This window comes from Lathamus discolor, chromosome 12, assembly GCF_037157495.1.
Source record: "Lathamus discolor isolate bLatDis1 chromosome 12, bLatDis1.hap1, whole genome shotgun sequence".
NCBI lineage: Eukaryota > Metazoa > Chordata > Aves > Psittaciformes > Psittacidae > Lathamus > Lathamus discolor.
In genome coordinates, this window is record NC_088895.1 from 6387261 (window position 1) to 6413150 (window position 25890).

Genomic DNA, 25890 nt, shown 5'->3' on the forward strand with positions numbered 1-25890 from the left:
TGTCTAAACACTAATAATGAGTCTGCCAAGTTCCTCTCATTGCATCCCCAACGGATGCCAGGCACAGAATCAGACAGTGTGACCAAGACGCTATAGGGACAGGCAGACAGACATACCCACGCTGTCAAAGCCTTGGTCTCTAGTGAATTAATGGCTTCTCCTGGTCAGAAAAAGGCTGGACTCACAGGGATGTTCCTAATCCTGTTAAGATTAAGGCCTGCAGCCTGAAGGCCTAAAGAAATAAGTTGTGTGTAAGTGCACAGAAACCAGAAAGGAAGATGAACCATGAAGAGTAAATTGGCCTACTTTTGTTCGTCTTAGGATGTTTGAAAACATGTATTCAAATTGCCATGGGTAGCAATCTCAGGGTTTTTCTTCTTAAGGTTGCAAACCAAAACCTTCAGTTTAGAGAATCAGTAGCACAGATACAGACTTCAAAGTATTGTAACAATCACGACTATTAAACAATCTCATACTTGATGGTCTCCTGAAAGCTGAGCTCTGAAAACAATTAATCTCAAGTTTTATTCCACTTGTTTTTTTCCCTACCATTTTTTGGTTTCACCTACTTCAGGAAATACTTAAAACTCCCTTAATCTTCAGCACCATATACACTACCCCCAAAAACCAGGTTAAAACTGGTTTTTGACAGTTTACAGTTTTAAACCATGTAATTTTTTTAGGCCTGACTCCTCTCTTAGCATTTGGTCGGCCATGCTGCATCCCTAATTATCTTCAGGACTGTTACCCTCATGTGCTGACCATGTCTCAGTGTCCCTTCTTTATCAGTCACTCTGCACCTGCACTGGGACAGGATTTGCCCTCAAAGAGCCCTCGCCCACAGCTGAGAGGAAATCTGCTCTGACCTGTCATGCGAAGAGCAAAGGAGCAATAGCTGCGGAGTGAAATACCAATTAACGGTGCGCAGCTCAGCTACCTCCAACTTAGATCACTAATTATGCTTCCTGCCACAAATGCCAGGTGTGTTTAACAGCTTGTTGGGACCTATGTCTTGTCCATGGCTGATTAGGTTATACAGAAACAATAAAATTGATATAAGGAAGCATGTAACACTATGATCATTTTTTTCCCCCTTTAACGGCAGTAAATCTGTTTGCATTAAACGCAGACTTTTTGTGCATGTGTGTGTCTATTTCTCCCAGGAATCCCCCTCCACTCCTGTAGTGCAAAGCAGATGCATTTGTTAAGATGCATCTATCAGGGAAGGCTCCCAGCAGGCTGCCATCAGGAGGCTGTGCCTCTTACCACTGGCACAAGGGCTGCGGGGATTTATTGCAATTCTTCTGGTGAAGAGGAACAGACCACGTCTGCCTCTGCTTTACCTGCAAGCACTGCCGTTGTGCAAAGCCACACTATTTCCCCTCCCCAGCCGGCAGATAGCCCAGCAATGGCTTCTAAAGAGTTTCCAGAGCAGGAATAATTTCTGCTTTATCTTCACAAATTTGAGCGCTGAGGTTTCTATTTGAAAAGAGTCACAGTGGAAGATGAGGAGTTGACAGGGGGCTAAAGGGAAAATTGTTCTTAGCTCCTCTGAACAATTCCTACCAAATGGGATAGGAAAGCAGGGTGCTGCAGCATTCTCACTTTGCTCTCCTCAGGACCTTCTCACACGTGCAATTGGAAAGAAGTCTGCAGCACTATCAGAGCCCACCACCATGTACAGAAAAGAACTGTCTGACCCTGCTCCTCTCTGTGCATCTTGAGCTGGGGCAGGTGCTTTCTTCAGCCTGCCTATTCTTATATGAGGGAATCCAGATTATTTATGTGCTTGTTAATAAGTTCTGCATCGTTACACATGAATAATTTGGAACATATACAATTGAAACACACAGAGAATTTACATGGTCACTAATTAATAATAATTTCTACCATACTGTTGACCAGATTTTGTCACAAAGATTAAATGGTGGAGAGTAGACCTTGAGAGCTTACACTGAATTACAAACCCCAAAAATTTACTTGGAAGATAACTTCAAATTAGGTTGAACATTTAGATTGAAAACTAGCTGAAAACCTGTAAAACAGGACAGAAAAAAATCACCTAGTTCTGAACTGTAGTCTAATGTAATCTTATTATGCGGAAGACAGAAAGCTTGACTTGAGTTTGTGGACAATCACACAGCTGTGAAAAGGGAATCTGAACTTGAGAGTAATAAGCTAGTCTAAAAAAACCCGGTCATACTAAAACTGCTGGTGCCTAAGAAGTGTTTCATATGGAAAGATGTCGCGTGTATTTCTGCTTTTATCAGCAAGATATAAAACCAGAATCCATGGTATTTTTCCCTGAATAACTACATTCCAGTTTCAGTAATGTATCTTGCACACCAAGACATTCTTTACCCTCCTGCCCTGAGGGGCTGGATAATATCACCATACGTTGATGTAAAACTGCCATGCTCTTTCCCAGGACATTTGCATTTCAACAGGGAAAAATGCAAATTCTGTGTATCTAAAGTGCAGGAAGCATTTTGTAAAGGAATCCACAATTCCTCTACAAAGAGAAGTACATCATAGATCTAAGATAGTGTTACTAACAACCAAAGTTGTGATTTCACTTTAGTTCCAAATCGAAAATAATTTGTCCTTCTTAACAAGTAAACTTATTAGTAATAGGACACAATAACTATCATCGAAATCAAAGGAACCAGCTGAGATGGTGTTCACCAGAAAGATAACAGGGATGGATTACAGTCTATGTTTGATGTTTAGCACCAAGGACAGGACAAAGAATTTTATGCAGTTCTCTCTCATCTGGAAAGAGTGAATTTTTTGGTTTGATTTTAATTATGTACATTAGGAGAGAGACGTCAAGTTTGAGGTCAATTGCTATTCCAGTAAAAGAACATCCCTAGCAGCTGTGGGACTGCCCATTATGTATCAGTAAGGAAAACAATGATCACACAAATAATCTCTAAACATACATTATTCAAATTTTCCATTTAACACTTATTTCACTACCAAACACAGGTAGCCTATCTGCTTCCTATGACAGTCAGCCTCTAGAAATGGTATTTTCTATTGATAAACACAGCTATTACAGACAGTCCTTTTAGCTGTTCTCTCCAAAGCAAAAAATGTTTTTTTTACAGCAACTTCATTTATATCTACCTTTTTGCCAAACAGCAGGGTCACTGTTACCAACTCACTATCAATTCCAGCCTTCTCAGATACCACAGTACTCAATTTACAGGCGAGAATGGGAAAAAACAAAGTGATAAATTTCAACACAGCACTGAAAGGTTTTTAAGAGGAGCAGGATTTAGGGTAGAACTCTAGAGCCACAAATTGAAACACAACAGATTGCAGTCATGAACTCTGGCTAAGAAACAAAGCCACAGGTGGTAGAGCTTGGCAGTGTAAAGCCACCACGCTGCCTACAGTGTTGTCAACAACACAGCTTGTAGAGGAGACACTGGCCTGTCTTTCAACAATTTGCAGGAAGAAAATAGTATGAGAAAATAACAACAGATTCCTGTAACACATATACATATGCAATTTTAATACCCAGTCTAGTCCTACCACTTTAGGTTGCATTCTGGCCTCAACAAAGCAAGTCAGGGTAGGGCAGCATTTGAACAGGGAAAATCAAAGTATACTTGCAAGTTTGCAGCGGGTGTTACGCAGTGAATTAAATGGCTTTTACTTCTCAAACACCCCAAAGGCCTTTTAGCCTGTTTGCTGAAAGTCTTTCTTTGAAAGAAATATTTACAAACTAATTGGGTAAAGGGTCAAACTTTAGCTGGTTAACAGCATTCCAATGTTCTAAATCTCTTCTAGGCCAATGCCAAGATACCTTTGCTATTTCTAAACCTATTTGAGAAGAGTATACCACAAGATTGTACACTACAGAAGCTAACACCAATCCATAATAAGCTGTTTACTTAAGAAGAACAAATCTACTCATACGTTACAACATCATCACAAAAGGATGTAAGAGAGGTACAGGTAATGTGTGGCTGTGACCTCTCTGTAGCTGGCAGGACGCCTGTACAAGTAACTGTACAACCATGATTACCTACTGATTTCTATTAATGGACATACGCCTCCAAGCAAGATAGAAACCCAACACATCAAGAACAGAATGAACACGAAAAACATTGATAAAAATCCAGATCGGGAACATGTAAATTACCAGCTATTGCATTCTGAGATTAAAGAGACTATAGCATCTGTTTGCTTTTATGAAAAAAGCAAAGCTGGGTGTGTAACAGGAGCACACTCTTTACACATACATTAAACTCCAAACCTACAAAACATACCAAAATATTTTTAAATGATGGCACATTTCAATTATTTGTTCAAAATAATTTGGGTTTCCATACTGATGCACAGAAACATTTTTAGTCACTCATGTTTTTTTTTACTGTTCCAAATCCATCAGCAACCATGCTGTTACATTCAAATAACATTCTGTTGGGAGCTTTCAATCTGAAAAAGTGATGATTTTTGCTTCCATTGGATTAAAAACATTTTATTTTGTTGCATGAGCTTGAACAGCCACAAGCCCAAGGGGATAAAGGAAAAATATTTATAAACATGCTGTTTAGCACTGGGGAATAGTGAAGGAGGGAGACATTTTATTTAAATTTAGACATAAATGGAAAATATTTTTCCATTCAAATTAGACTGAACTAGTATTGGTTAGTGGCAATGAACTGCTCATGAGATGCGTACTAACTCATGACTCCAGTAATAATGATCCTTGCATCTTTTTTCCTCTATTTTTAAATCATGCAAGCTTAAAAATGCTCCTTTTAAGCAAAGGTTTTTGATATTTTGGTACTAAAATTCATCTGTAAATACATATCTTTTACACTCTTGAATTTACAATGCATTTTTAATTTAGGTTTTAATTCTGATGAATCATTAAAAGATCAATATTAGTGTCTATTCAGAAGAAAACCATTCTAAGCAAGCACTTTAAAGAAAATCCTTTGGTTTCCTGCTGATTTTGCTCTACATTTAAAGAAGCATTCTATAAAAAAATACTATTCTGAAGCTCTGACTCCTTTAGACATCTTCAAAAGAGTAAGATGGACAATGAGTTCCAGTCCTAATATGACGTGAACTTCCTAAAACTTTATACACTTTACATCCTAAAACATGTTTTGATAGCATAGACAAGACACTGTTAGCTGTCTCAAGCTGAAGATGATTCTGGAAATATCTTTATCTTTCCTCTACAGAGTTCTTTCACAATGCATTTCTGTTAAGTCTCACAATAAACCCAAAGAGTCACAGGAAATTTTCAGGTAAGACTAACAGGAAAAAAACCCCAAGATCTTATGTGTAGTTTCATATCCAAAACTTACAATTATGCACATCTTATATTCAGTTGGATACAGTGAAATAACTGCAACAGCAAACATTTTTACATGGCATCCTTCATGTTTTCTGGGCATTTTTTCTTCCCCCCCCCTTTACAATTTTTTTACAATTTACAATTTGAACACGTACAAGGTACACAACAGTCACTCTACTGATTTGTCATGCTCTAAGTTATATGGCATCTTCATGGCTCATCTGGATAACAAAGAAAATAACAGTCGTTCCCATGCTACCATCTCCAAGTCACACACAGAGATCATGTTTACGAGTTCCATTATTCTAGATTCCTGCATAACAGTGTACATAGCAACATTCCATCCCAAAAAAAAGCTGTACAGTAAGACATGTAACAGAGAGAAAAGTTTACCTGCAGTGTCACAATGTCTTGCCTAGTGAAGGGCTCATCTGTCAAAAGATCCTTGTAGCTCTTTGGTTTTATGTTCAGCTGCTCAACTGCCTAACAGCCAGGCAAAAGACACCGATATTAAAAATTGGATTCTAATGCATAAATATTACAAGTGAATAGGTGATACCAATAAACCCTCAAAGTAAAAATAATAAAAGATATAATTTAACCCTTCGTTTTCAACTGGCAGCTCCAATATTTTCGCTGTGTGTTTTTAAGAAACGAGAAGGTTTTTTTTGTTTTTCTCCCCTACAAAACTTAACAGTTCCATGTGGTTTGTTCTTTGGGTTTTACTTCTTTTCAAAAAGAACTTTGCAGCCTTTAACGTTCCACAGTTATGCATATCACTGTAACCAAATTCATCACAAAAGTACTGCCAAAATAAAAGAAGTCTTGCTTGCAGTTTTCTGAGTTAAGTGTTTACAGATGGCACAAGACAGGCAGCTCTAACAAGGGGTCTGTATCTCCTCCTCTGCCAGCCCCCCCTCGGGGAGACACGCATGTGCCAGGCCAGCAGCAGTCCCTCACGCTCTGTCCACCCTTACTGCTGCATCCAGCCCGCAGCAATGTTTCTGTTCACCTGAGAAAATTAAATGATGCTCAACAAAGCAGAGGCATGTTATTTCATAGTGACAATCCAAGTGGAATAAACGCTTTGTTGTTATGAACAAATACATCATACAGTGAGATGACTGTGACTGCCTGCAAAAAGCCTGAATGTTTTTCACCCAAATGTCCTCTATTCTCCTCAGATGAAAGTGATAATATTTTTCTAGTTTCTCCAAAAGTCCATACATTAATTCTATGCTTGTAACAAACTGATAAATGCTACACTACGTGAGAAACAGACCCTCTTGGCACAGCTTGTTTAGGAAGCCTAGTATTATAAATTGTACCAAACTGAACAATAATTTTACAATATCAACAAGCATTTAACAAAGACTTCTCTTCAACTCGTTTTTGCCTTTTAACCACAGTAATCAAAGCATCATGCTCCCAGAAGGAACAGAAATTACTTTCTATTTTAACCTAATCTTGACTGCTCTCACAGCTGGAATAAAGACAGGTCAACTACAAGCAGAGCACATTTTCAAAACCATGATGAATCCAGTATTTTCCTTGATTGCAATGGTTTCAGCTTGCTCCTCTCTCAGTACCTGAAAGTCCTACAGGAATTTCTCATCAACAGATTTCAAAAAGCAGATGTTTCAGTGTTCAGATGTCTTGCAACACCAGATATGCATCTATTAACGAAAGCATTTATTTGCTACTGAAAAGAACTAAATCTTGCTTTTACAGAAAGGCTTATGCAAACAAGTCACTCACAACTACAATTCTACTTGGGCTTGCACAAGTGTTCACAAAACACAAATAAAAATGCAGTTAAATTGTCCATTAAGGCATTCTCTCTGCGCTTTCCCCAGCTTCAATTAAAATACTATTTTTTATTCATTGATATGGACAGAAATGAGGCAATTTGTTTTGGTGATGATGCTGCATCAGAAAGAAGACAGCAGAAAATTTGTCTATTAATTGAACTGAGGAGCATGTAAAAGCTACTCATTTTGGTCTAAGAATTCCATGCATGCAGATTAACTTAGGAAAAGGGTTTAAAAATGTCTTTTAAATCATACTGTAGGCTTCTTCATATATTGAAGGCAAAAGCTGGACAACAATTTATGAAGTCAGTTCATCTCCTTGTACTTTAACCTCCCTAGCTGTAAAACAAGAATGAAACTTACCCATCTTTTTAAAGCGTTTTGTAATCTTGAATGAAATGCATCAAGTCTAAAATGTTAATAATGAAATGCAACAGAGAACCTACCTCGTAGGCAAACACATTTCCAGTGGTCTTGATGGCCACAATATGAGAGTTATTGGTGAATACAGTAAACAGCACTGGACAGTGATATTTACCTGAAGGAGGGGAAAAAAGTCTAAATTTTACATGAAGTCCCTGCAGCTGTTTTGAAATAGCCCATTTCTGTTATCTCTGCAAAGGGTATTTACATTGATTTTTAATAGAAAGTGTAACTTCAGTATGCATTCAATGGTGTTTTAACCATGCTTTGATTTTTTGACGCTAAATAGAAAAAGTAACATTAAGGGAATTATAAAGCAAGCAATAAAAATGCAGTTTTGAACTCTACTGCCTTCAATTCTCTCAACACAGAACTTTGTCCAACTGGCCTGATATCTATGAAGTACCACAATATAATAGTTATTGTTGTAATCACAGCTCTATTGATAGCCAGTATCTTGTAACATGCCCAGTGCTCTCTTTTCAGTGTTGTTTCCAGGAATAAAAGTTTAGCTTATATCCTACAAAAAAGTTCGCAGCAGCTGTTGTGCTTTTAGGAGAGGAGAGTATTTTGTATTCAAATGTGGCAAGCAGAATGCCATTAAATCTGAACACGTTATTCAATAAGGAACCCAGCTTCTGCTCTAATCAAGCTGTGAATTTTCCCAGGAGGGTCAGCATAAATATTAAGCATGTCAACAACAAGCAAACTGATGGAAGGCAATGTACGAGGAAAAAGAAAAATGTCTGGATCATCTCGGCAGAAAGCAATTAGAAGAAGGTTATTAATACTTGATCAGCTTGCTAGACCCAGGGGTTTAGGTGAGACTTTTGCAATATGCTGGGTCTATTTGGTTCTTTTTTTCTTAATTACCATCTGAAAATCAAAACCAGCAGGGAGACCAGAACAGAGGCTGCTCAGAGCACCTGCAGACAGGAGAGGCAAGCACCTACAGAGTATTTACCATTAACTGATCAGCAAGAGGAGGCACTCCGACCTCCAGCACACGGATGCAAGTAAAAGCTGAAGACTGTTTCTGTTAATGTCATCAGAGCTGAAGGAAAACCACTGACACAAGGGACTGAAATTCAAGAGGAAGTTAAGGAAGGGATTTTGGAAGTGGCATGTGGGCATGGCGCAACTGGTGGATACAGAAATATGCTGGTAAAATGCAAGGCCTCACCCCAGCCGTATGAAAGAGAGCAAATCACCATGTTTTCAGTTCTAGCAAAAGCAGAGCTGCTGAAGGCACACACATGTTCTGGATAGAAGATGCTCAGCTAAGGAGGGACTCATTAAATGGAGGAAACAGCAATACCTGAAGACATTTTTTATCATACAGGTGTGAGCAGACGATCCTACATATGTAGCAACCATTCCGCATGTTAAGATTTAAAGAAATAATTAACAATGGACAACATTAACATTAACAATGGACAACATTTTACTCTTCCTGTTTTGTTGCATCTTCCCTTGATCAACTAATGACACAGCATGAACCGTTTTAAGGAAAAAGCTCCTGAAACTGTGTGGCTGGCATCATTCCACTCCATAGGAACTGGACTTCTTTAAGGAAAGCACGGTATCACAGTATCTTCCAAAGACTTTGGCCACAGTGATTATTGGTAATTTTTTAACACCCTTCTCTTGAGACAGATGGAATACAAAACACAGAAGAAAACCATCAGCTAGAGAAAAGACCTTGTAGTCCTTTGGTAAGATAAGGAGACAGACACTCCAGAATTTTATGCTCACCAAGACATTGCAAGTCTCATTTCAAAGAAATCATTATCTGCCTTGTAAAAGATTAACTCACCTCCACTCTTTTTTATTCCTAGCATCCTCTCTCAGATGGCAGATTCTGTATCTTTAACCATGCAGAAATAAAACTCGAGGTTGATGTCTGTTGTACTACAATTCATAAAATCCCACGTGTTCATTTAAGTCTAATTTTTTTTATAAGCCAAAAGTTGCTCAAAAGCAAGCAAACAGCAAATATTGCCATAGGCAAGATAGAAAAAAATGATAACATATTATGGAAATTTAGACTTCTCTGAAACTTTTCTTTAAAGTGAACAGTCCTTTACTGCAGTAGCAGCTATAGTAGAGTGAAAATGCTGAACACTCTACAGCTCCCCAATGTAAGGAAAAACAGAAATGGAGCTTTCAAGGTAAGTAAATACGTCACTCACAAGAAACAGCCATTTTACTAAAAAATACCAAATGAGAACTTGACAGAGAACACAAATAGGTAACTTTACCATGAGTAAGACAGTCCAGGATTTACTGAAGTGCTCACTAAGAAGAGAAAAGCAAACAAGCAAACAAAAAGAAAAACCCACAGAAAATGACTGCACTTACCTTCACTGTTTTTAGCAAAATTCAGCTTTATCAGTGATTTGGCATCTAGTTTCTAAAAACAAAAGAGAGAGAAAAAAAAAAAAAAGCATTAAAAAAATAATCACAACAAAATCTAGCCGTGGAAATAAAAGAAAACTGTAACATCAGTGTTAGGATTTTAATGATACATAATTTATTAATAAGACATTGCAAGTTGTCTAAAGCATCAGAACCCTGGGAGTATAAAGCACAGGCAGCCCACAAAAGCAAGGCTCACCGAGCCTAAGAGCTGCAATACGCTTATTTACAGTGTTACAGTTTGACACAGTACAGTGCTAACAGAGTGAATCACCTCCAGATGTCGCACAGCTGTCATAGCACAAACTGAAAGGAGAGTTCATGTGAAAAGCTAAGAGGGAAAGATCACTGCTGCTGATGAGAAGTGACAATTCAGGACGGACCTCTGATAAAAGTCATAAAACCAGCAAACCGTTTTGGTAATCAATCTCACTATCTTTTCTGAAATAACTGCAATTTTTCTTTTACTTCTGTAAAAGTATAGCAGAGCCCATGGAATAAATAGCAATAATGAAAAGAGATGGAGGCACAAATTCTCTGGAAAGGTGCTTGGGGTCATGAAGGGAGTCTCAGGAGGGGTCTTTGACCACTTAATCCCCAGGTAGCAATACCACAGAAGAGGGAACTGAGATGGTGGCTGAGGTTGGGGTAATGTTCTCCAACTCCAGAGAGAATGCTGCAAACTAAGCTAGCTCCTGCTCTCTCAGGCTTCATCAGGATGTCTATGGCATCTTCCTGGTGCCCTCTCTCTGGAAGGGCTGACATAGGGAGGGAAAGAGCTACCAGGCTGGTGAACACTTTTGGATGATCAAGCTGTTCCCTCCCCACAGCCTTCCCCAAGATTAAAGCTGCAAGCACACCCAAACCAATGGTCCCATCATCATGGCTTGACTTCGCGAATGAAGATTTGGGAAGGGCTTTACCCACGCTTACTACAAGCGTGCTGATGACTAAAAAGGCCAATGTGAGATAGGCAAATCCGGTTGCAAAGAGCAAGCACAAAAAAAAGAAAAGCAAACCAATGGTGAGCCTTCAGTAATATGACAGGCAAGCCCATGTATGTCAGTCCTTTCATAGGGTTGGTGTGGGATTTTGGCACCTTGCTGGTGTGAAGGGGCAAACCATGGCTGGGGTCACCCCACCAGTACAGCCCACCAGGATGGTCAGGTAGCACTTGACTGGGGCACTCAGAGACAAAATCCAGCCCAGCAAGCTGCAAGGCTGTGTCAGGATCTCAGATACATACAGAAACCCCAACAAACGCTTTGATTGTATCAGCTGTCAGCGACAGTTTCACTGCCAAATTGATTGTTAAAAGCACACACAGCACAGGCCTTTTAAAAGAAACAATTGGTTCTCTTCTCAAAACATTCACCTGAACAGATCAGGGAGGTTTTCATAACCCAGACAGCTCTTTATAAACAGCTATGAGTGGAGATCTGGCAGCCACGGTGCCGACACTGCCAGCTCAATCATTATGGCAAAAGTGATAACAAAATCATGTGAAACTAAGTTAGTGGGCTCTTTCTGCCTAATCAGAATTCATGTTCTTGGATCAGAGAGTACAGGTTATGACAGCTGGACACAGTCATTTATAGGAAGACAGCTCTCAAACTGTTTTCAGCCAACTGGCAGGCTCATTCATGGTCGCAAAGGTAACCCTCTCTCTAATTTATTAGCAAGAGCAGCAATGAGGGCTAAGAGGAATAAGATGGGAAGGGAAAAAAAGAGGCCATTTAGGTTATATTTAATTAGACGATGGAAGATCAGGACTGCTGTTTTTCCTTAAGTGGATTCTCAAAAAACAATCCCCAAACCCCAACATCTGCACACTGCTGGAGTACAAAGACAGCAAAAGCAACAGCAGCTTCTGCAATGACTTACGTGAATGCAGAGCTTTATTCATTTATTTATCTTCCTAAAGGAACAAAACTGTCATAGTAGTAGTAGAGAAACAGCAGAGTTGCCAAAATGAACATATGATTCTGGACAGATCTATTCAACCTAAACAACTATTAACACAAAGCAGCATCCATCTGTGCACATGTTGTGCAACAGCCCAAAAATTATGTTCCAGAAAAAGCTTCTTTAGGAATAAAACCACTGGCAACATTGATAATTTGAAGGAAGGCCTTTAAATTATCTTCCTGGCAGACTTGACTTATCCCCCAAACATATAAACAATCATCTTTAAACAAAAATGGAAACAGTAAGAAACGGTTTAGTACGATCGAAGATTCAGATTTATACCCTGACAGAAATTTAGAGGAAAAGACAGTCTAAACTGCTGTACAGACTTTAAAGGCAGCAAAAGCTGTAGTACATTCTTTCATCTGTCAACATAAGATGTACTGTCAGAAGTGCTGCCAAGTCCTCAGACTCGCGCTCTGTACCCAGGGAAATAGTATGGTATTTCAGGTCACATCTTTCCATAATACGGAAAAAGGTTAGTTTTCAGCATCAGTTACTCATGGTGCATCAGCTGCTTGTGCTGGCATCTGTTCCAAAATGAGACCAGCATTTATACAGTCTTATGTATCAATAGTAAACAAAGAAATAGTGATTTTCATATAGGAGCTGAAATACACACAAAGCTTGGAGTCTTCAGTAGAGTTTTCATCCTTAAAGAGGTGCTGTATATGAGCATTATAAACTTTTATTGCTGCAGACTAGCCTCCTATCAAGTCTGTATACAAGAAGTGACTTTGGTGTGTCAGTTCATGACCTTTGGAGCAGCTCGGCATTTTGGCTCAGCTGGCAACACCTTCGTGCCCAAGCACTCCCATACCAAATCATGACAGAATTTCCTACTACTGATAAAGGAAGTTGTTTGCGCAATGTATTTATGAAAAGAGATGTAAAGAAAGCAAGTTGTATATAAGAAAATATGGGGGGAAACATAATTAGAGCAACACCTCAAGAACAGTTTGAGAAATTGATTGACAAGTCTTGATGCACGGCAAGACAAAAGGGGGACTTAGTGTTTTGTCAAAGGAAATCTTTGGAGAACCAGAACAGCAAAGCCAGGTGATGATCTGCTACAGAGGATTGCTACGGCCTACAAAGGCAGCTGTGCCAGAGACCAGGATGTACGGTCAGGCAACTGCACATGGAGCAGTGACAAAGAAGGAAGTCCAACCTGTATGCTGCGACTTCCAGTAGGTCCAGTTTTAAAAGACATACAGATTACACAGGAAACTATGAACGAATATGATATAGAAAACCTCTATCTTTTCTTTTTCCTCTCAAGTTATTAATTTCACATGAAAATAGGGTTATTTTGTGTGTGGGTGAATCTGCTTTTATTTATTCTCCGTTAAAAGTCAAGGCTTTCCAGCACCATCACACAGTTTGTTGCCATGGAAATGGCCATTATGCCACAAACAGGCACTGGTCTTCACAGGAGGAGACAGCAGGAGCAAATGAGTCCTAAGATGAGTTAAAGTAGCTGTTTTCATGTCTGTCCTATTATTAATAAAGCATGAGAGCTCAAACACTGCATACACAGCTCAAGTTCAAAAATCATTTCCAACCTGTGTTTCCCCAACACACACCTACCATCCAGTTTAAAGCAATCTCCTGTGAAGAAAGCAAGGGCAAAAAAGATGTTTATTAAAAACACTTGATCTAATTAAAATTCTAAATTCTTGACGAAATCGAAAGGCCACAAGCATCTGCCACTTCCCTTAAGCAGAAATAAGAGCTGCATATTCACTTCTAAAAATATTTTATGCAAGAATACTGGAAAGCAGACGCCTTTCACAGCACGTAGTGCCAGCTGCTCCACAGCAAGGAAGGGCTAAAAAAACAAATGCAAAGCCCATGCAAGCTCTTTTCTCAGCTGACTCCTCTCTCACAGGCACACTTCCACAAAGGCAGCCAAGGCTACTTTTGGCCATGACCTACTTTCTCGCAGCAGCGCAAAGCCCCACAGCCTTGTGCTCTCATCTGTCAGCTGACAGCACTCGCTCCTGCGGGATCCCAAAGGGCAGCATCCTGTATTGATACCCAAAGTAGAGGTTACTGCAGCGTGTAGGTTAGTGGGGCACTGTGGCAGCTTGTGGGTGAAGCATGCCGATTGTTCCGAGTTAAATCATTCTGCATCATCACTGTGTGCCTCATGAAGATATGACCTACAATCCCTGCACATCAATTAGTTACACTCTTTGAATTTCTTTGGTCTGTGGCTGCACGTTCTTCTTGTTAATGAGGCTCTGACCCTGTTGGATATGCACCAGCCTGAAAAGCTATCAAAATGGACTCATTTGATTCTCTGTCCGCACATGGGTAGAGCTGGTAACATGCGGCAAGAGTTGTATTTAGTAAATGCAGACTTTCCCACTCTATCAACTGTAATTGAGTCAGTGTTAACATGTTCAACACTTGGGAATTAAGACACCCTCCTGAATGGCCTCTGGCAGAAACACACAATAACCCAGTGAAGCTATCATGAGGGAAAAATAACATGTCATGTCTGAACTGGTTGACGAGGACCAAATCACCCAGCGCTGGCTTGGCCATTTGGTAGGTTCTCACTCACCAAAACAAGCAACACAGAGTTACTTCAAATAGAAGAGAAAGCAAACCAAATATTAATATTAAAACACAATGTTGCTTACCAAGTACTAAATTTAATTTAAGAGCAGCAAACTAATTCTGTGTTAAATTCTTTGGCTCCTTTAAAAGTGAAACCTGTTACTCCTTGCACAACTTAACACTTTAAGAAGCCCTCTGACAACTTTCTCTGCTATAAAGCCTTCAAGAAATATGGGGATAAGAGCTGAATGAATGGTATTAGAATAACTCCATGTATAATGTTACTTATTCCAGATTTTGTAAATGCATTTAATGATGATAAAAGGCACTGGAAATCCTCAGCAAGCCTACACATTATGGGAATGTGACTGGAAACAGCAGTGGGGTTTTAACAAGATAAGTCAGCTTCATGTAGTTTAATACTTGATGAAAAATTTGGGGTCAGCATCCATAAGGCCAAAACAGCCTCATGATTCAAGGTATCATTTCTACCTTCAGTTCAACAGCAAAAAATGCCAGGTATTTCTCAAGTGGAGAACTGCCTACCAAATGCTAAAATGATGTCCTCAATTCACATTCTTGGATGAAGCTGCTGTTCAGCTGCAGCTTTCATCTGTTACTGAACTGGTATGGAAATGGACACAAAAGATCCTTCATTACCCACTTCCAGACCACTGTATTTCCATATTTAAATTTTAATTAAACTGACACCATATGGTCACCAAAGCCTTGTCCAGAGAATCATAAAGATATGCTTGATAACACACATGGCTCACAGATACTAGCAATAATGTTGCTCTATCAAAGAGCAAATTAACAGAAATTACCATGAGAAAAAGATGTGTAGTTTCATGTGCAAGATTAAACCTGCAGCCTTAATGCAGTCAGAAGTCTATCAATCCAGAGATCCACAGCCAAATACAACATTATTCATGGAAAATAACGCTTTGTAGAAGGATCAAAAAGCTGGTCTCCAATTCTAGTGAAAAACAGGCAAGTAAGGATTAGTGGGAAACCTCATGCCGGCTCTCATTTAAGGTTAGAGCGTTTCACAGCTGCTAGTTTTTTAAGTGTCACAATCACAAAACCTCATCCAATGTGCACACTTCCACCAAAACACAGAAAAGGAAAAAAAAAGAGACCATCTGTTCGGTCTGTAAAACCTAGATGTAAATACTTTCTTGCTGTAAGGGAAATAATGCATTAGGAGTAATGCTAGACATATTTATCTGCCTGCATCCAGAGCTGGCTTACTGGATAAAACGCTGCCCATCACCAAGACAATCCTTGTCATCAAGGTGTAAAGGAGGCACAGCAGCTTGGCCAGTGACTCATGACACTGGAGGGCTTTAAACATCTCCTTTTGATAAAATACCTGAACAGTAAGTAGAAGCAAATCTCATCTTCACTCTGCTTCCCAAAAATGGAAGGAACTGAAAAACAAATCCCCCTTTTAGCACAGATAAAGGCTAACTCCTAGTGGTCCTGAGTGTACTACTGTAAAACATACAGATACAACTTTGGGAGTCTATCCATCTGTTCATCAGTAACAAAGGAGAGTGGGAAAGTTTCAGAAAACCCAACAAAAAAGGAGTCATCTTCCAAGTCATCAGCCTCATCAGGACCTCCATTCCCCATGACCCCTTCTGTTTTATGACCCTTTCCAGTTATGACACACAACTTTCTGGTCATTCCTTTGGGCATGAATCATGTCCTCACATGTTTCTACCCAGGGGCCTTGAAAATTTACGGTCACTAGTCAACTATTAACTCATTTAGACTGTTGACTAAAAGCTAGTAACTTCTGAGGCAAATGAGGTAAGACAACATGGTTCAGTTGCTGCATATTGAAAAGTTCATCTTGTTCAAAGTGGATTGTAGACATCTCAGCAACTGTCCCCAGACAAAAATGCACCTGGAGAGAGATGCTTAATAATGATGGCTGTAACCATCCATGCCTGAATGACTGCTACAGACCACAGGAACACAGGCAGCAACCTTCGACAGGCAACAAAGAGAAAGAGAAAAGGAAGAACCACTGTTCATCCTGGCTAATTCTTCTTTATAAGTACCTACTTCTGAAAAGACCCAAGCTATCAAGAGAAAATGCAACAAATTACTACATTCTGAAAGCAGCCTACATGTCTCAACACAGACATTGAAACTGTTTTCTGTCTCACATTATCATATGTAGTATATTAAAGTAATATCAAAGTATTTCAGGAAGAGATTAGAAAATATTCCCATCACTGTACCACAGAACTCAACCAGCATTTACTACGTATGATTGACTCTGTTCAAAGAAGACAAGTTAAAATTAAACAGATGTGGAGAAGGACAACTGTGACCATTTAGGGTATAGAGAACTCAAAGGCAAGAAGAACATCTGACAGGAAAATACAAGTCTCAGCAAGAAAACGTCAAGAAAGCATTATATTCCTGTGTACCAAATACGCAGCTGTAAACACTAGCAGATATAAGCACAATTCTGGCACAAACACAAACGAGACTAAGCTGGTCAAACCCAAAATTTACAGAAGATATCTATCAGATGAAAACCATCAGAAGAACCTCTCGGCAGCCATAGCAGGAAGGAAGCAAACACTGGTTCAAGACAGAGCATGCAGTGTGCAAAGCAGACTGCGAGACACCTGAACACCTCAGTGAGTCTTTCAGTTTTGTTCCTGATCATTGCACCCTGCTTTTTGCAACACAGGAAAACCAACTAAGCTGGATTTGTCTGAATCATTTTTCAACAACAAAGCTTCCCTTCGTTTTATTTCTGTAAGCTTTGTTCTCTGCTCTGTAACAAGCTATTACTCACCCAGAACAAAACTGTATCTCCACCCCCCACTTAAACTTCTCTTACAAATAAACAAGAAATAACCTCCCTTCACTTCAAATGCACAAGAAAAAAAATACGGTAAGTTTAACAAAAGGGAAAAAAGGGGAGCAATTGACATTTAAAACTATGCAATATCCAAAGGGTTGACTTGAGCTGCATCCGACAAATTAGGAAATATACTTTGAATTTCAAAGCTGAAGATGTGCCAACTTCTGACACGTATGTGAAAAGCCTTCTCTAGAGAAGAATTAAAATTCTCATTTATACATCAGTTATGCTACAACCAAATGAGACCTGAAGTTACAGATCCATCTAAACGATCACCCATTTCTCCAGTCGACAATGTAGCACACTGCCTGGATTTCAGGTGCCGTATTCTGATGAGGAAAAAAAAAAACCAAACCGATGAAAGAGGGATATGCCTCACTCCTGAATTTTCCTACATATCTCAGTTGGTCAAACTATTTTGCTGTTAATTAGACAGTGCATCAATCCAGGTGTGGAAAACTGATGCGGAGGTAGCCTACCTATGGAGAGAAGCACAGCATTTTCCTCTCAACACACATAACATAAGGCATTGTGTATCTAGACAAAGAATGAAAATGCTCAGAGTCAGAACAATCTCTTTGGAAACAGTAAGAGCGAAGAAAACTCAAGTCACACGGAAAACTTGACTCCTGCCGCAGTGTGCCATCTTTGGAAGACCATCAAAATCCTAAGGTAACATTACCACCATGCTGCAGAAAGGTCTGGACAAGCACTCTGAAAACGCTTCACTTTGAACATTATCTACAGCTATTACATTTTCCTGACGATGTATTCCAACAGCAGCTACTGCTACACTGGCATGAAAGAAGTCACCTTCAAACCACAGACCCTTGTCTGATGACATCCATTATTTGTTGCTCATTATCTAGAAACACACCTGGAATAACAATTAAAGGAGCAATCTGCAGTAAATTACCTCACAGGCCATACAAACTGAGTTAAAACCTGTAGTTACTTTTGATTTAGCTAATACTGGCCACATGAAACTTGAACCTGTCCTCTCCCCTGTTCAGGCCAGAGACCTGTTCCACTCAAGTCAGCACTGAATGAGTTTTGTTTGTGATCTTCATCTCGGCACCTCTGACTCAGCAGCGTGTGAAGCTCATACAACCCACTTACAGGAATCTATTCGTGAAACCCATGGGCCTTAAGATGATTATTTCATAGAGGTGGAGAGCAATTTGTAGTGAGCTGTAAATCCTTGGCTGGAACCTAACCTGTACTTTAATACCTGTTCGTACAGTACTGAGTATTTTCCATACTTCTGACATGCTGCAGTTTCTTTATTCAGAATATTGCAAAAGAAGAAAAAAACACCTAAGCCCTCTTTCCCATTATGTTCACTTTTTGGGTGAAGAACCATTTATCAGTGCTTTCTGTTTCTGTATCTGTGCTTTCAAAATACATACACAGTAAAAACACTTTTATGTTTAAGGAAGTTTCACCTTTGCTCCAATTTCTGCATCCTCTTCAGGCAGGATTTCCCTTATTTAGACAGCCAAAGGCTTTTTTAGTGCATGTAAACATAAGTGCTGTAAGGCTGTTTGCTCATTTTTAAAGTGGGATTAATAAATCCAGGGGTAAAAAAGTAACCTTCTCCATATCCTCTCCATTAACCTGGCCAGCAAGGTTCTCTCACCACAAGACCAGCAACTGTTTTCTATGAGACTGGCTGAAAACTAGTTAATCAAACTGAAAAGAAACCATGATTTCACAATAAAATGAAGGAATAATAGCCACTAGCATTTGGAAGAGGAATTAGCTGGTAAATATAGTTCAGGAATGTATCTGAGAATTACTTTCCAAAGTTTTGAAATAACAACACTTGGCTGCAGGTTTTTTCTTTTGAGGGTAAGAAATTACTGGTTCTGAAAGTGCCTGTAATTATTCAGGCAAGAAGCACCCTACCAATCTTATTTCAAACAAATTATTAAAATAAAAGGGCATTGCTCACAGTGCTATGTGAGCAATGTGGGAAGGAGGAGGTGTCCACTAAGGCTCTGTCACTGCTGCTGGGCATTGCAGGTACAAGATGTGTATCTCTGGGCGCTTCCAAAGCATGGATCAGACAGGCTTACTTCATGAGGCACCTGTACTGCCACAATTAGTTGATCATATTAGTCATAATCTCACTCCAAGTCATTTTTATTTGGTAAACACAGGATTAAGAGTGTGGGAAAACAATAGCAAATGTTTGTTGTGTTACAAAGCAAGACTTTGGCTATAGCTGTCTCTTCTAAGAAGGCAGGTGTTCTGCTGGGAAAAGTCAGAAATTTTCAGCCTTCTGACTCCAAAGTCAGTCCTCATTTTCCATGTCAGTGCCTTATGACACTTAAGAAGAAACTCTCTCTGGCCTGTAGTTCTGGATCTTAACCTTGCATGAGACAGGGCATGACACAAACTGTGCTCTGCTTCTTTCAGTCCAGGAACGTGACTCCTGGTCTCATACATCCACCCCACCGCATTTTCAGGTCTCCTAACCTGACTCTTGGGCATACATTAAGCCCAGACTAAATTAACTCAACTGAATCCTGTTTGCCCTTCAGCCTATACATACGCAACTACTGCTCAGCTGCACGTGGCCCTTACCAGGGGGATTGCCTCTCTGGGTTATGCAGGATCAGCAGACACATGGATTTTAGTTTGCTGTCAGCAGGGAAGAAAGAATTCACATAGGCAACCCTGCTATGAGAGTTTAAAAGTAGATGCACTTGAAACTAAACTGACTTTGGACCAAAGCCTTAGAAGCAAACACCAGAGGTGAAGCGAGTTTCAACTGTCTGAAAGAATTAAATTCCCACAGAAAAGGGGGAACTGGGGACAAAGACCATAGCTACTTCTGAGACAGGGGAAGAGAGTATTTGGCCAAGAGCCTTGAATGGGCCTGAAGTACAACCACAATAATCTGGCCTGCCCACATGCAGTAGAATGTCACTGAACCAGAGTGGAAAAATAGGTATTTACATCAGACACATTACAATGCAAAAATAGCTCAGCCCACATACAACATATCAATGCAACAAAGCACAATTTCCTTGAAATTCCTGTCAAAAGGCATGCTGATCTATCATCTGTTCATATTTGAGATTTCAACAAACCAGACACACTCTGACCAATCTCACTTCTTGGAAACAGGTACTTCAGAGCCCAGCTGGCTGACTTGTGTGGGCATGCTGGTCAGGGCTGTCATATCACTGCTACATGAAATATTCTGGCACGCTTACAATCATCTACAAGCCCGAGAAGCCAAAGTGCTGTTCTTAGTAAAAAAGAATGAGCTAACTATGACTTTCCTCTTTAGTTTATGCAATTTTAGCATAAACATAAGCTAGAGCAGTGTCCTGACAAAGCTGACAATAAAAGTGAGCCAATGCCATCTGACAGGCTGTAGTTCAGCTGCGAGAGATGTGTGTTTCTTCCAAAATTATTGGCCTAGTAACAGAAGTATTTTTCATCCCAAAGCATTCTTAAAAAGGATGGGGAGGGGAAGGTAATTAATTTAAAGTTGTTTTCTGGAATAGCTCATGGAAAACTCTAGACAAAGGTCAATGATGATTTGTTTCTTCTAAATGGACATGGATAGTGGTGTCCATACTGCACCTCAGGAGAATATTCAGAAAAGCAAGAAAAAATAAACCATGAACCACGAGGAAGTATAGGGAAGGAAAGCAAAGGGAAAAAAAAAATAAATATTTTAAACATATCAAAGAATAACTAAACTTGGCATTGCTAAATGCCTTTAAAAAGGAAGACTGGTCCAATAGCTTAGGATTCAGAAGAACCAGAGAAGTCACATGTAGATCAGTTCACAAACATCCAATTAATAAATGATTAGCACAATCCTACCCCCTGGGAGCACTGTGAAGGTAGATATATTTATGATTGCAAGGGTCTCCAACTCTCCACTGAGGGGTCCACTTCAGAAATAAGACCGCTGGGCAGGATTAGTGAGTACATGAGTGCACCATTAACAACACTTTCCGAATAGCCTATTGACTTCTCAGAAACATTTGGCCTGTAGCAAACTGTAGCAACAGAAGTACAAGCCACAGAGGATTTCATTTTTAATTTCAGAGCAAAAATATGGAAGAAATTCTGCAAACCCTCATCACCAATGACAAATGATCAATCTGTGCAAAGTAACTTCATAAATCACCGTACAAAACATGGCACTGCAGCTAATCTGGCTCAATTGCTTTTAAAACAAACCCAGAACCTTGAGTTTCTGCAAGTCACCAACTCACTACAGAAAATATTTCCTGGTTTCCAAAATGAACAAGCTGTACAAGTAACAGAAGGTACACACACACAATGACACATGAAATAGAGGGCAGTGCAGCCTAGAGATGCACAAGCTCCTCTCCGACTTCCTCTGCTGCCTACCCTGCCTCATCCCAGCACCTCCATCCCCTTCTTGCCCAACACCATCCTCCCCTTCTAAAAAACAGAGCTAGGCCTCTGGAAAACAAAAGGCTAAATTACAACACTTCATTCAACCCCACTTTTCAACTTATAACTCCACAGGGATGGATTCAGTAGGGCTCTGGAGAGCAAGCATATAGTTTTTCTTCCAAGTGGTCTGGAACACCTTTGTCCTGTGGAGGAGAAAGCTGTAGCGTACAAGTCCACCACTTAATAAAAAAGAAGAAAGGGCTCCCCAAACAGAGCGATACAGAGGAAAGGGGGCTCATGTTGAGGTGAGCTGGAGAGGCACTGCAGATCAGCTACAGAAGCACAGTCTGGGCAAACTAACATTCCGAAGTCCAACTTCATTTGGGTGCTTTTGGTTCACCAACTATATTATGCACAACCTCCCTTTCTCTAACTACACAAGACCACTAGGCACATTACACTTGCCTAGCATCTACCCGAAGTAATTTTAAACCACATCACGGTTCACATTCTGAAATGAGAACAGGTGTCATGGAGCTGCTCCGAGTGAAAAAAATTGATCTGGCAAAACCCCAAAACTCCCAACCAATGCACGAGGCAGAAAGGTGGTTAGAAGCTGGTGAAAACAAATAAATAGCTGTAATTCCATTCCTTCTCAACAACACACTGGCCTCTTCATGTGTGAAGAAAGACCTTCAATCATCTCTCTATCACACAAACACACCTGCAGTTTGCTATAACTGAAGAGATTGAGTCTCAGACAGCCTGTTCGCGTTTAGAGTTTGGAACGCTGCATCTGTATTTAGCTTCTCCTCGAATCTGTCTGCTGGGAAAATCTTTAATCAAACACAAGATGTTTCAGAGGTAATCTCATTTCACAAAGCTGTCTGCAAATAAACCAACAACCCTGTGCAACGGCTGCCACCTACTGCTCGGGAAAGTAACTGCACTTACTAAAGGGAAAAGCAAGTTTCAGTAGCTCAAGCAACAATTTCTGTTTAAAATTTCCCTCTATGCCCTCACAAACAATGCACTCAATCTTTTAACACAGCAGAAAAAAATTAATTCCAACAAGTAAGTATTTCCAGCATTTCATATTTATCTGGTGCTTTATAGTTTCACACTACTACAGAAAATAACCCCTTCAAAACTACCATTTATGCAGAAAAAGAAGAGAGAAAAACCACTAGGATGCCGACCATATTATGAAATCCCAGTCTCACAGTGAACTATCACAACAGAGGCAGGTCAGAGGCTTTCTGAAGCATACTGTCAACATAATTCAAAAGATTTTGTAGCTTAATCTGACCATTCATAATATCATCTATTTATCTCCTTGTCAAATATCCTTCTGTTTAGAAAACATCACTGCAAGTTTAGTCCCAGATGGAGGAGTGAGCTTACTAGCCACCTGCCCTGTACAGACTAGAATATTGCTTATATGAGGCAGCAGGACAAAGTCTTTTCCGTCAATGACCAGTTGGGCTGACTGGGCATCACTAGCAGTAACATGAAAGCCCCTATTTCCATCTATACAGATTTAACCTATGCCACACCCGTAAGAACGGCAAGATACCCCAGGAGTTTATATAAATGAACTGCACACAGTATACTATTTACAATCCTCCTTCTTCCACACACATGATCTGAGACTGGTTATTTTCTACTATAAAGATCATTAGCAGGATGACCGGGAGAGGCTATCAGGTCGCAAATCCAGAAGCCCATTTTTTCCCCAGCTAAAAAAGAGATCCCTAGTAAATCTCTACATTAATTTCTGCAAAGGCGATCTCACAGATACCATAATTCAAAATAGTACTCCTGTTCAACTTCTTTTGCTTTCGCTAAAGCATTTTGTTTCTTCCACATGTTAATTAGGAAACAGAGCACAAGGAAAGCAAAGACATCATGTAAATACACCCCTTGTTACTTACTTCTCCTGTGATTGGATTGGTTCCGTATTTCTTTATCCAAGGAACAATGCTCCTGAAAAGAGAAGGGATAAAATAATAAGTGACAAGCACAATCAGAAAACTCTGTTGATAAGCATGATTACTTTTGCCAACTTGCTAAAACCAAATGACGACCACACAGCTGTAACCAGTTCAGCAACACAAAAATAAAGCTAAGTACAGACAGTAACTTACAGTATGTCAAAGACTGTCCCATCTGGTGTACAAACTGGGTATTCAAATGGCTGCAGAGACAAACTAGGAAAAAAAAGTACACATTCTTTTTAGCAAAATCAGCTGGAAGTCATGACAGAAGCAAATTACATTTTGCTGATTCACTTGCACATTAAAGCAAGGCCTACCCTAATAAAAATACTGAGTGACTGCCAATACCCACTACCTGATTCTACATAAATCATGTTAACAACAAACCCATGAAGGGAACTGGTGTAGTTTAGTAATGTGTAGCAGCCAGCACTCACAGCCATAGAGCCATGGGATGCTGCAATACTCCCTAGCTGACATGTGCCCCACCGGCAAAAAAAGATGGTTCAAGCAGAAACACTCGCTGTCTTTGCACTGAAAAAGGCCAGGGAGTAACTAGCATTCATATTCAGCATTCTCTGTTAAGAATACTTCCATAAAGCAGCCAGCTTTTAGCCAAGCAGCAGTAGTCTGCAGATGAACTATTTAATTTACAAGAGGATTTCCAACCCACCTTTACTAACTTCCCTCTTTCACTCCAGAACTTCAAGCAGTAAACTCTAAACACAAAAAAATTAACTTAAATATTGCCACAATCTACCTAATCACTGCTTCAGAAAGACGAGTGACTGACAAAGCATATTCTGAGCAATGAAAGGGAGACTCAAGCTCCAGTTACACGATTATGAAAGACTGAAACGTATATAATAAGTGTTCTGAATTATTTTATCACTTGTGTATTCTTTAGCCATCAGCTCCAATCTCTGCAGACACTAATCATGAAAAGTACAGGCACTGGGTTAGCTCTTACCAAATTTCTTCTTGCTGTTATTACCATCATAGCAGGCACAAGCCTATGAAAGTAATTACCTCAGAAGAACATGTCTTCAGGGATAGTACAGTGTCACCAGCCTGACAAATACATGTGTCATTTAATAATGATAACGTGTATTTGTTGTCTTACCTGCAGTGATCAAATGACAAACGTCTAAAATTAGTTCGTGGAAGGTCTGTTGATGAGAAAAAAAGACAAAAACAACACAACAGAATTGTAATAAATACACAGTAAATGCTCCATCCCTGGCAGTGTTCAAGGCCAGGCTGGACAGAGCCTTGGGCAACACGGTCTAGTGTGAAGTGTCCCTGCCATGGCAGGGGGCTGGAACTGGATGATATTAAGGTCCTTTCCAACCCAAACCATTCTATGATCCTAGGATTCTAAAGTAAAAAATAAACACTTGAAATTAACATTTTACTACAAGTATGGCAGCAATTCTCTTATGACAAGGATAAATATACTAAATTTGCATTATTAATACTACTTGGACAGAGCTTTGGCAACCTGGTTTAGCAGAAGGTGTCCCTGTCTGTGGAAGGCCGCTGGAACTGGGTGAGCTTTAAGGCCCCTTCCAACCCGAAGCATTCTGTGATTCTATAAACCCTGCAAAACCGTAACTAAAATCGGATTTCTCCCGCAGAGCACAAGCACGCTCCTCAAGTACAAACACATCAAAACGGAGCTCTGTCAGACTGGCAGCACCCAGACTGCATTTGGCAGCTAACACGCTCTGCTCTACATGGCACAGAGCTCGGTGAAGGCCGGCACAGCTCACCCGGGCGTTAACGCGAAGTTGTGCCGGTTTTCACGAGGACGACCACCACGCACTCAGGCGCCCGGCGGCGCAAAGGCCAGGCCAGGCCAGGCCAGGCCAGGGCAGCCCCGCCGCGCCCCGGGACGCCGTGCTCTCCTCGAGGCAGCCAGCTCAGCCCCCACACCTCCCGGCCGGCCGGCGACCCCCTTTACCTGCTTTCTTGCCCCCGTAGAACTGCGTGTACTCCGCGCACGTGATGTACCTGCCGAGACAGCGCGGTCAGCCACGGACACCCGCACCGCACCGGAGCCCCGAGGCTTCCCCCCGCCCTGCCCTGCCCTGCCGG

General features: G+C 40.3%; 1 protein-coding gene across 1 annotated transcript in view; it reads right to left on the bottom strand.

The window, feature by feature from the left end:
- Positions 1 to 25890, bottom strand: part of PPIL2 (peptidylprolyl isomerase like 2) — a 71137-nt gene that overhangs the window by 45089 nt on the left and 158 nt on the right. The window contains exons 2-8 of the mRNA XM_065693070.1: positions 25757 to 25806; positions 24917 to 24962; positions 23944 to 24006; positions 23731 to 23782; positions 9919 to 9970; positions 7581 to 7672; positions 5717 to 5806 (exon numbers count right to left, since the gene is read on the bottom strand). Coding sequence (XP_065549142.1) covers positions 5717 to 5806; positions 7581 to 7672; positions 9919 to 9970; positions 23731 to 23782; positions 23944 to 24006; positions 24917 to 24962; positions 25757 to 25806 — 445 coding nt within the window. The remainder of the gene's footprint in view (positions 1 to 5716; positions 5807 to 7580; positions 7673 to 9918; positions 9971 to 23730; positions 23783 to 23943; positions 24007 to 24916; positions 24963 to 25756; positions 25807 to 25890) is intronic.